At 48.4% G+C, this 11,898-nt stretch overlaps 1 protein-coding gene across 4 annotated transcripts in view; it reads right to left on the bottom strand.

Annotated features, from left to right (window-relative positions):
* Positions 1-641: 641 nt before the first annotated feature.
* Positions 642-11,898, bottom strand: part of LOC115193916 (echinoderm microtubule-associated protein-like 4) — a 108,139-nt gene continuing 96,882 nt past the window's right edge. For all 4 annotated transcript variants that reach the window (XM_029753066.1, XM_029753064.1, XM_029753065.1 and 1 more), the window contains 12 exons: positions 11,702-11,836; positions 11,253-11,388; positions 7,747-7,898; positions 7,382-7,507; positions 6,652-6,783; positions 6,346-6,413; positions 6,123-6,211; positions 5,916-6,013; positions 3,715-3,802; positions 3,389-3,487; positions 1,878-2,008; positions 642-1,559 (listed from right to left, as the gene is read on the bottom strand). In XM_029753066.1, coding sequence (XP_029608926.1) covers positions 1,032-1,559; positions 1,878-2,008; positions 3,389-3,487; positions 3,715-3,802; positions 5,916-6,013; positions 6,123-6,211; positions 6,346-6,413; positions 6,652-6,783; positions 7,382-7,507; positions 7,747-7,898; positions 11,253-11,388; positions 11,702-11,836 — 1,782 coding nt within the window. In that variant the 3' untranslated portion in view covers positions 642-1,031. The remainder of the gene's footprint in view (positions 1,560-1,877; positions 2,009-3,388; positions 3,488-3,714; positions 3,803-5,915; positions 6,014-6,122; positions 6,212-6,345; positions 6,414-6,651; positions 6,784-7,381; positions 7,508-7,746; positions 7,899-11,252; positions 11,389-11,701; positions 11,837-11,898) is intronic.

Raw genomic sequence — 11,898 nt, 5'->3', positions numbered from 1 at the left:
GGTACTGGTGGTTCAGTGTGGTCATTGTGTCCATGGTCACAGGATATCCTATGGCTCATTATTAACCTTTCTGGCCACTACGAGGCTGGATGGATGAGTTTCCTGCAGGGACTCTGCTAGAGAGAACAGCTTATTGCCATGGAAAGGCAGTCTGCATGCATGTCAGCCCTTACACACACACACACACACACGTCTTGCGCAGCTAACTTTGTGGGGACAAACAATTCAGTCCCATTCAAAATCCAATTTTCCTTAACCCCTAACCCTAACCTGTACCCTTACCCAAAAACCTAACCTTAACCCTAAACCTAACCCTAGCTGCTAACCCTAAACCTAATTCTAACCCAGACACTAATTCTAACCTTAACCCCCTAGAAATAGCATTTGACCTTGTGGGGATCAACAGTTGTTCAAATGTTTGTTTGTTTACTAGTCTTGTGAGGACTTCTGGTCCCCACAAGTATAGTTAAACACGCGCGCGCGCACACACACACACACCTGTCTGAAAGCCCAGAGTGATGGAGTATGTTTTCATCAGCTGTATGTGATGGTATATTACTGGTTGTATGTGGTCGCAAATTATGCTATGGTGTGTTATTGCAGGTTGTTGCCTTCTCGAGTAAGGATTAGATGAGTATACGTTTCTATGGCAACATAGCTTAGACATGTGATCAATATTGAATAAGCGCTGGACTGAGGAGTGAGCATTAGCAGACACGACTTAACCGTATGAACCAGAACAACCACAGCATTCTCTCCTCACACTCTCACAACGTCGGGTGACCATCTTTAAAACAACATAAACCATTAATATCACTGCCTTGTCTCACGTACACCCTCCATCCTTCTCCAAATAACGCAGACATCAAAAACAAACAAAAAGAAGAGCATGAGGATAAAACTAAAACTGAAAACAAAAAGAGACCTGAACAGAGATGGAACCCTCCCGAGAGACGCAGCGACATCGAGGCGCCTCCAGGGGGGAGCGCTGAGCAGGTGTGAGAGCTGGGCTGCATCACAACTGAGGCTCTTCACGAGGGTGGGGTGAAAGGGCGGCCCTCGTCGCTAGGCGTGGCCGTGTCGTCGCTGGGGTCCAGGCTGTCCTTGAGGCTCAGCGTGCTGTCAGAGGGGGGCGGGGTTAGCTCGGTGGGGGGAGGGGTTTCGGGGGAGCTCTCCTGCCGTCCGTTGGTCGTGGGGGAGGTTGGCGTGGGGGGAGGTGTGACAAGAGCCACTCCCCCGCAGTGCGCCGCTGTGGGGTCAGAGGTCAGGTCGAGGACGGTGGGCGGGGTAGGGGTTGCGGTTGGCGTCGCGGCCGGCTCGGTGGGGGTGGGCGTCAGAGGCGCCGCTGGGATGGCGGCACGGAGGATGGAGTTATGTAGGAGCCCCTCCCCTAGAGAGAGGGAGGAGTCACTGGGGACCAATGAGGGGGTCTTCTCCACCAGGCGCCACTGCATGACACTGGTATCCTTCCCGCCCGTGGACACCAGGTGACTGTCGTTGTGCATGAAGGTCACATTGGTCACGTGACTGCTGTGGGCGCTGTATTTGTGGCTAGGTGCCTGCGGAGGAAGGCGACGTGAGCACATTATATTAGGATTTGAAGCCAATATTACAGTAGGCAATACTACATACAGTATGTATACCACAGGAGGTTGGTGGCACCTTAATTGGGGAGAACGGCCTTGTCGTAATGGCTGGAGTGGAATAAATTACATCAAACACATGGTTTCCATTATTTGATGCCACGCCATTCGCTCCGTTCCAGCCATTATTATGAGCCGTCCTCCCCTCAGCAGCCTCCACTGATGTACACCGGGACAGTATTGTTGAGCAGTAAGGGGACTCTGCTGGTGCTTAGGGGCCAGGGCCCGGCTTACCTTGGGTCTTGCACAGGGGTACTGGAAGAGGTGCACTTTGCAGAAGTCATCAGCCAGAGCGATCACCTTCCTGTTGTGGGACCTGATCAGGGCGTTGATGTCTGTACCATCGGAACCCTCAGGCCACACTCCTGGAAGACACACACACGGGTTGTTTTGACCCGCTATCGTAGCAGTGAAACCTGCCCTGAACTTTAGCCTCTGTTACTAGCCAGCTATCAACTGGTACTCTACCCTGCACCTTAGAGATATGTACATAGTCATTGAACACTGGTCCCTTTAATCATGTTTACATACTGTTTGACCCACTTTATATGTAGATACTGTATTCTAGGCAAGTGTTATCGTATATAACTACTGCTGTACACAGATTTTCTATTCATGTACTGTCCCTACTGTCTATACACACCATCATACACATTTATATTCAGGACTTTGACATTGCTCATTCTAATATCTGTATATTTCTTATTTCCTTTCTTACATTTTTGGGGGATTTGCGTGTATTGTTTTGTATTGTTAGGTATTACCGCACTGTTGGGAGGAACATAAACACTTCACAACACCCGCGATAACATCTGCAAAATGTGTGTACACAACCAATTTGATCGGATTTGATTTAGTGTCCTGTCCACATGTTCAAGTACGCGAAGCCGTGTGACAAGCACACCACCAGGGGGCAGCCCAACACTATAGGGGCCTTCATCCACACTAACGTGCACAGTAAACACTCCCCATCTTACCTTCTCCCTCTCACAGGGAGATACAGGCACACACAAATGAATAGTGATCACTTTACGCACATATGCAATCTCTGTTCTCAGGGGTCTTATCAGTTCCAGCATAAGCGAGGGACAATCTACTGGCTGAGAACTGAGGAATCTGACAGTCGAGAGAGAACTCTTTTTCCAGCCTCCTAAAGAACTAAAATATGTGGAGTCGGGGGGGGGGGACTGGGACTGTCCCTCCCGAGACAATGAGAGAAGAAAGGGGCGGGGAGCGATAGAAAGAGATGGACAGAGAGAGAGAAAAAGAAAGAGGGAAGGAGGGAGGGAGGCAGACAAATAAAGACGGAGCTAGAGAAAGATGTGGGGAAGCACTGCGGACACCACGACACGCCGTACTGCAGTGGGACAAAACATGTAGTGAAACAGAGCAGGGTCAATTCTGGTAGCAGAGTTCAAACGGAAAGGACATGCGTTTGCTGCTATGCGCCGTCACAAACTTGCGTAATACGGATACGTTTTTTTTTTAAAAACAGATTGAGAAAGAGAGCAGAGGAAGACAGGATGAAGAAGAAAAAAAATTGGGAAAGGCAGAAAGTCAAAAGTGCGTAGGACGAGTCCCAAACCACACTTTCTGTTCAGTAGCAGGTCTCACAGCCACAGAGGCGTTATCCACCCACAGCAGTGAAAATAAAAACACACTCTCCACACAGATCCGGCATAGCACAGCCACGGACACAGCCGAAGCATTCCCTCCATATCCCTATTGCCCAAGTAGATACTGACCGAAGACATGGTAGCCCAGCACACAGGTATAGGTGGTCCAGTCGATGTCCTTACACTCTGAGCGGTTACGGATGTACTTGCAGCCGTTTGGAATGTCCCCTGCAAAGAGGATAGAACCAGGGCATAGGTTAAGGGACATCTTCACAACAGCAGCGTTGGCTATTACGTAGGCTGTTTATAAGAAAAAGTTCATGGGAAAATAATCATTTGTCTGATTGCTAAACATCTCTTCGTGGATGACTAATTTAGCACCGTGCTCCATTAATGAAGCTGCTGCTGCAACCTTACTAAGGCATGACACTCATTCGAAGGTGTGTTTTACGCACAGTAGAGGATCTCGTAGTCTCCTGAGTTGGACATGATGAACTTGTTGTCGGGGGACCAGTCAAGATGTGTGATGTAGCTGGAATGTCCCTGTTAAACCACACAGAGTCAGAAGGCTGGGTAGGTGATTTTAGGAGGAGAGATTGAAACAGTTCACGGTACATTCATGGAGCTAGAGACAGCTACAGCATGCGCAGCGCGGGCTAGCTTCGTTTTGCTAATCGTTTCAGAGGAGATCGTTTGCCTTTATTAAAACTAGCCCACGCAGCGGTTAAGTGCACTATCCTGGGAGCGAGCTCCAGTCTTCCATCATGGCCCATTGGAGGAGACACTGTGTGCGGCTGTCCTCCCCCCACACTCAGAGTCAGGGAGGGAATCTCTGTTTGCCTATCTTGGCACGTTGTTTGATTTCCTTCAGGTCTGCAGGCTTCTATCCAACACACAGACCCATACACACATGCAATCATATCATACACACAACATGGAGTCATACACACACACACACACACACACACACGTCTCTGACATCCTGCCAAGTTAAGGCTAGTCACTCCACAGCTGCTGAGCTCACTTTCTCACACAAACGCATACAAATCTGAATCCCATACTGACCCAAACACACACACACACACACACACACACACACACACAGAGTAGATGTATTTCTGTCTTGATGCATTTCCCTAATTATACACGCAATCCTAGGCACTTCCTTATCTGAACTAGAGGACTCGTATACATATCTGCATGTGTCCCTAGAAATCCCTACAAATAACTGCATATACTTATACTGTATATCAGCTTGTCTCGCTGCTTTGCTGTGGAGCTGTGGTTACAGACAGGGGCCCGGTCCTCTGCCAACGCCAATAAAACCTCAAACCAACCTTCCCACAATGTCTTTATTCCCTCTGGAGCCCTGAGCCTTTGAACCGTGCCAAATGAGAATCTGGCTTTAATGCTCTCTCATGCAACCCCAAGCTTGTTTTTCAAAAATCTAAAACGTAACTGCTGTGCTTCTGATCTCTGATCTGTTATTAAACGACCCAACCCAAAGTGCTATACCGCCGCATGCTCCGCTGTGGCTGCCAGGCTATGTACGGTAAGTTGCCTGGGGGTTAACATTGGTAACGTTACGTCCCACAATAGGGTACCGAGACCATAGTGGTCAAGCACCAGAAGCAATGACCGTGACCACAACCTGGGCACCGTGGTCCTGGCCATTGGCATCCAACGCACAGATGACCAGAACTCCACAGGCATGGAGGGGGGGGAAGAGAGAGAGAGAGAGAGAGAGAGAGAGCGACAGACGAAAAGAGAGACTACATGAATAACGGGGACATGAAAGAGAGGGAGAAGAGTGAAACGGGGGAGAAAGAGCGCGAGAGAGGCGGGAGCCACGAGTGAGAGACACTACATACAGAGGAAGAGAGAGGAGAGAGGGAAAGAGACCACATTGAAAGAGAAATAGACAGATCGCAGACTGAGCAGCAGCCAAGCGGAGGCTAGAGGAGGTGTTAAACAACAGTGTTTAACAGTGGAGTGATTCACACGGGCCCTGTGGGTCTCCAGACCGCTGTAGAGTTGACCTACTGGAGTCCCAGCACAGCCTACTGATCCCCCTCTGTATACAGCCACCTCTACCCTGCTGGGGGTCGCGTCTTTCCCTCTGTGTATGTCTCGCTCTTTCTCGCTCGCACTTCAAAACAATTCAAAGTCAATTAAAACCAGCTTCACTGGCATAAAAGGAGCAACCCGACGGTGCCAAGGCAATACAAAATGTATTAATAATTCATACTCTCTCTCCCTCTCGGTTTTCTCTTCCTGTTGCTTTTCCTGTGATTAATACACTGTGGATCACTGATCAAATCCATCTCTCCAGCTGCAGGGAGACAGCACTCCCCAGGGCCCCCCCCACACACACACCACACACACACGTCATTCAACACACCACAGCAGTCTGCATAACTCACTTTGATGAAATGCCTTTACTGTGGCTATATTTCTAAGCTAAAGGCCTCTTGCATGCTGGGTACTGAACTACTCCATTTCCTGTCATCACGGGTTCACTGAGGAGGTCAAATATACAGCCAGTAGACAAAGACAGAGTCTCTTTGAGGAAAATTATCTTCACACATGCATATAGGCACACACACACACAGAGACACACACGCGCGCGCACACACACAAATGGTGCTGTACTCACGATGCACTTCCCGCATCTGGTGTACTTGCGGCCTTTCTCCGACACGGTGTGGAGGTAAATGAAGTTGTCATGTGATCCCACTGCCAGCAGGGTGCCATCTGAGGAGGGAGTGAACAGGATTGTGGGTAAATGATCCACCGCGTTCTATTATCCTCAATCAAATCCAATGCTACAGTTTGGATAGGACGTAAGACCAGCTCCACCCACCTACGGAGAAGCGCATGACTGACAGCTGCTCGTTGCCGTCTGTGTGAATGGCCACCAGGTCTCTGGTCTCTGCATCCAGAGCGTACCACCTGGGACACACGGGGGAGGGGAGAGAACAACACAAGGGGATTCAGAAGAATGGACTTTTCCCATACAGGAGGAGAGATGGGGACAGATAGACACTAATGTGCTAGAGTTAGAGGTGGGGTTCGGCTGATCTTACTTTCCTGAGTGAGTACCGATGGCCACAACAGCACCACTGGGGTGAAAGTCCGCACAGTGGCCATGCTCCTGGGGGAAAGAAAGAGCAAGGGAGAGCGAGAGAGAGAGAGAGAGAGACACACAAAATAAATGCACGTTTGAAATGTAAGGCCTGACTCCTAACTTGAGATGTGTTTGCATCTCAACGGAAAACCTGGATCAACATATCAGTTTTGTTTGAGAATAAAATCAAAAGGGTAGTGGATGAGCGTGGATTCTTAAATCTGATGTACAGAATAGTTCCCGAAAGTGAGGTATAACTTCTTACATCCAGGAGCCTGTTCCATTCCAGGGAGTGGTCCACAGAGTTCCACAGGCACACCTGCCTGTCCTGGGCACAGGTTAGGAACAGGTCCTTGAAGGGGTGCGACGCCAGCCCCCATAGCTCGTCTGTGTGTCCCTGGGGGCGAAAGGTCAGAGGTTAGAAAATAACGCTGATGGGGTTTATGCTTTCATTCAAAGTGACTTAAGTACTTAACACGACCCACTGAGAAGTAAACACACATTCTGCATGTTCTGTATGTTGCCCATTTCAAGTGGGAATCAAAACCCAGATGGCCTCCTTCCCACGGGGCTAGCGTGCCTCAGAGGACAGAAGAGGGCGGGACCAGTTGGGCACCCTCAAAAGACGGGAGAAATACCTCCGCCCCAGCTGTTTATACAGCGTTCAAATCACTGGGAATAAACGAAGACAGTTATACAACACGGCTCTCTGGAAAATAGCAGCGTCTCGCCCGCTCTGCTCTCTGGGAAAGCAGCTAGTGAGGTAGCTGACACTGGCATCCTTACAACAGGGCTGGTATAGCAGGGCCCTGCAGTCCTGAGATGCCTTTAGCTATGTAGCTGACCCCCCCCCCCCCCCGGATGTTTCAGGCGCGCCACACCAGGAATATTTAGCGGTGGTGGTCAGCTAGTCAACAGTGAGAGATCGAGAGGACGAACGAGAGAGAGAGAGAGAGAGAACGAGCGAGCAAGAGAGTGACAGAGTGAAACCTCACCTGCACTTCCACCTGGAAACCGTCATTAAACGTCCCCCTCAGGATGAAGTTACGCGAAGTGCCCACCAAAAACTGCTCCCCCTTGCCCTCGGCCACAGCGCGAATGGTTCCATATTGATCGGGGACCTGCAGTGGAACAGATTCACCGAGATGTATGACAAACATCTTCCCAAAACAGTTCCCAAATCTGATCAACATTGAATGATAGGTTTATCATCCTATTGAACATGTGATATTTGACATATATGATACACTGTATAGCAGTAAGTATATATGTTTGTGCATAATCCATGGTGTATATGTGCCTGTGTTGTATTCTGTATGGCTGTGACTGGCAGCATTATGTTCTGTGTGGCCCACCGCACCTCTATGTCCCTCTCTGGGTTGAGGTCATGGTCCCAAAGAATGATCTTGTGGTCCTTGCCCCCTCCGGTCAGCAGGGTCCCGTTCCTCATCTGACACAGAGTGAACACACTGCCGTCATGGGCCTTGATCTGACGGCTGATCTGGTACGCACCTACAGGGTGAACGAACAGAGAGAGAGGGAGAGGGAGAGGAGAAAGAAAATTGCCCAGAAGGAAAGAAGAGGGAGAGAGGAATGAGAAAGGGAGTGAGGGTGGTCGTAAAACAGCTCACAGCGGAGAATTCTGGGAATAGGATACAACAGATATTTGACCTTTGCTAATGTAGTTTATGTGCCTCGGTACAGGCCAGCTCGTTGTTCCCTCTAAAACTCGGTTGCTCACTGACTTTCAACGTGGCACAGTCATAAGAACAAATCAGTTCGTCAAATTTCTGCCCTGCTAGAGCTACCCCGGTGAACTGTAAGTGCTGTTATTGTGAAGTGGAAACGTCTAGGAGCAACAACGGCTCAGCCGTGAAGTGGTAGGCCACACAAGCTCACAGAACGGGACCGCCAAGTCCTGAAGCGCGTAAAAATCGTCTGTCCTCGGTTCCAGCACTCACTACTGAGTTCCAAACTGCCTCTGGAAGCAACGTCAGCACAATAACTTTTCATTGGGAGCTTCATGAAAGGGGTTTCCATGGCCGAGCAGCAGCACACAAGCCTAAGATCACCATGCACAATGACAAGCATCGGCTGGAGTGGTGTAAAGCTCGCCGCCATTGGACTCACTGGAGTGATGAATCACGCTTCACCATCTGGCAGTCCCACAGACGAATATGGGTTTGGTGGATGCCAGGAGAACGCTACCTGCCCCAATGCATAGTGCCAACTGTAAAGTTTGGTGGATGAGGAATAATGTCTGGGGCTGTTTTTCATGGTTCGGGTTAGGACCCTTAGTTCCAGTGAAGGGAAATCTTAATGCTACAGCATACAATGACATTCTAGACTATTCTGTGATTCCAACTTTGTGGCAACAGTTTGGGGAAGGCCCTTTCCTGTTTCAGCATGACAATGCTTCCGTGCACAAAGCAAGGTCAATACAGAAATTGTTCATCGAGATAGGTGTGAAAGAACTTGACTGGCCTGCACAGAGCCCTGACCTAAACCCCATCAAACATCTTTGGGAAAAATTGGAAGGCAGACTGCGAGCCAGGCCTAATCGCCCAACATAAGTACCCGACCTCACTAATGCTCTTGTGGCTGAATGGAAGCAAGTCCCTGCAGCAATGTTCCAACATCTAGTGGAAAGCCTCCCCAGAAGAGTAGAGGCTGTTATAGCAGCAAAGGGGGGACCAACTCCATAATTAATGCTTGACGAGCAGGTGTCCACATACTTTTGGCAATGTAGTGTACTTGCAGATTATCACTCCTCCTGTAATAATACTAAATTCTATGCTAATAACACAGACAGATGCACAGCAAGAGGCCCATTCCTCGAGTCTAGCCAGACTGAACCTGAGGCAGTGGAATTCTCAATGGAGGTAATATTGAGCGGCAGAGGGAGGGTATGTGCTAGAATGAATATGCATCAGACAGCGTTTCAGTCTCCGTATCACTTCTGCTCCCCCACGTTGGCATGACCTCCATCCCTGCAGAGCTCAGACAGATGTGGACACACACGCACACAAGAGTTCACACATGCACGCTCAAGCAGACGTGCACACACACAAACACACACACACACACACCATCTAACCAGCAGGAGGCACCGTGGCCCAGCTCCACTACAGCAACTTGAGCAGAGTTGGTCAATAAAGAGATGAACAGTTTATCCCTGGCATCTGGCCAAAGTTCTGTTCATCCTGTTCTGCAGCATGCCAAGCAAAACCATTACTGCTCAAAACCCCAACCCTCCCCAGGCACTCTGGCCTGCCAACAATCACACCCACTATTCCTTCTCCTCTACCCCACTTTTCTTTCTACTTTTCTTCCCCGTCTTTCTCTTTCTGTCTCCCCTTCCAGGCGGTATTTCTTTTCTCCGGGTCTCAAATCACCTCTTTCAGTTGCTCTTCTCCGTGTCGTTGAGACTCACTGAGAAGGTAAAGCGCTTGGTATTCCTCATTTGGGTATGTCTGATACGGTCAGACGGTTCTACCAAAGTGACTAAGTTGAACACAAATATTCATATGTACGTGGATCATGAGGGACAGTGCCATGGTCCAACCAACTGTGCCATCAGAGGTACTATACGGGCGGGTGAAGGGATTGTGTGAGGTATAAAGTACATTGTATTGTGTAAGGTGCTGGCTCCACTACGGGTTGGCTCCATTAGGTCTAGAGGCCTGTTTGTGAGGTATAAAGTACATTGTATTGTGTAAGGTGCTGGCTCCATTAGGTCTAGAGGCCTGTTTGTGAGGTATAAAGTACATTGTATTGTGTAAGGTGCTGGCTCCATTAGGTCTAGAGGCCTGTTTGTGAGGTATAAAGTACATTGTATTGTGTAAGGTGCTGGCTCCATTAGGTCTAGAGGCCTGTTTGTGAGGTATAAAGTACATTGTATTGTGTAAGGTGCTGGCTCCACTACGGGCTGGCTCCATTAGGTCTAGAGGCCTGTTTGTGAGGTATAAAGTACATTGTATTGTGTAAGGTGCTGGCTCCACTACGGGCTGGCTCCATTAGGTCTAGAGGCCTGTTTGTGAGGTATAAAGTACATTGTATTGTGTAAGGTGCTGGCTCCACAAGGGGCTGGCTCCATTAGGTCTAGAGGCCTGTTTGTGAGGTATAAAGTACAATGTATTGTGTAAGGTGCTGGCTCCACTACGGGCTGGCTCCATTAGGTCTAGAGGCCTGTTTGTGAGGTATAAAGTACATTGTATTGTGTAAGGTGCTGGCTCCACTACGGGCTGGCTCCATTAGGTCTAGAGGCCTGTTTGTGAGGTATAAAGTACATTGCATTGTGTAAGCTGCTGGCTCCACAAGGGGCTGGCTCCATTAGGTCTAGAGGCCTGTTTGTGAGGTTTAAAGGTCCAATGCAGCCATTTGTATCTCAATATCAAATCATTTATGGGTAACAATTAAGTACCTTACTGTGATTTATTTCAATTTTATTACAATGATAAAACATAAATAGCTTCTTAGCAAAAAGCAATTTCCCAAGCAAGAATTTAGCTAGGACTGTCTGGGAGTGGTCTTAGTGGGGAGGGGAAAACTGAAAACTAGCCGTTATTGGCAGAGAAGTTTGTTACTCTTTCTTATTGGTCTATTACTATTAACTCATTTCCCGCCTGGTGATGTCACCAGGCAGGCCAAAACTCCATGTCACCAAAACAGAATGACATTTCAGGCACTCTTTTCAAACAGTTATTACACTAAAAGAGCATTATCATAATTTTCACAATTTCACAGTATTAGTCCAACCTCATAGTGTGGAAATATTTTTTTTTAAACACAGGAAAATCACATTTTTGACTGCACTGGGCCTTTAAGGTAGTGTAAGTTAGAAGGTTTAAAAGGTGTGTAGTGTACCTTTGGGTCCCTTCCCTGGGGTCGGCTCCACTGTGCTCCTGCTCCATATCAACATGACGCCTCCAGAGTCTCCAGTCAGGATGTCCCCGTTGTTGAGGAAGGCCAGACACTGAACAAACTTGGGTTTCTCGTATTTCTGAGCAGGAAGAGAAGTTGAACGAGTTATTTCATAATAATTGCATTGTGGATGTGTTTAAGGGAGACTAGAGAAAGAGCAGGTGTGCGTGTAATGTTATATTACGTAAGGGATGCATCCTTTTCTGACATCACACCATTATTCAAGGCACTTAAGGTGACACGCTTATTGTGACGCCAATCTGTGAAAACAACCGTTAAATGTCCTTCTCTGTTTTGCTCGGCTCAAGCAGATCTTTACGCGCTTTTAAGTCCTGAACGAGTGAAGTACTTTACAAGTCCTTTTTAAAGAGTATTAAGGTGTGTGTCCTCACCCCGAAGATGCCCTGCTTGCGTGCCAGCGAGGTGCCAGCCCAGGTCCAGAAGAAGATGTGGGACTTGCCACAGGTTACTATGGTGTTGGCATCAGTAGGGTGGAACTCCACCACAAGCACCACCTCATTTGTAGACTAGAGAAGGTGAAACAGAGATCATATACAGTCAAAAAGAAGATCCATTTTTATAACCCAAT

This window comes from Salmo trutta, chromosome 5, assembly GCF_901001165.1.
Source record: "Salmo trutta chromosome 5, fSalTru1.1, whole genome shotgun sequence".
Lineage (NCBI taxonomy): Eukaryota > Metazoa > Chordata > Actinopteri > Salmoniformes > Salmonidae > Salmo > Salmo trutta.
This window is presented reverse-complemented; position numbering and strand designations above follow the sequence as displayed.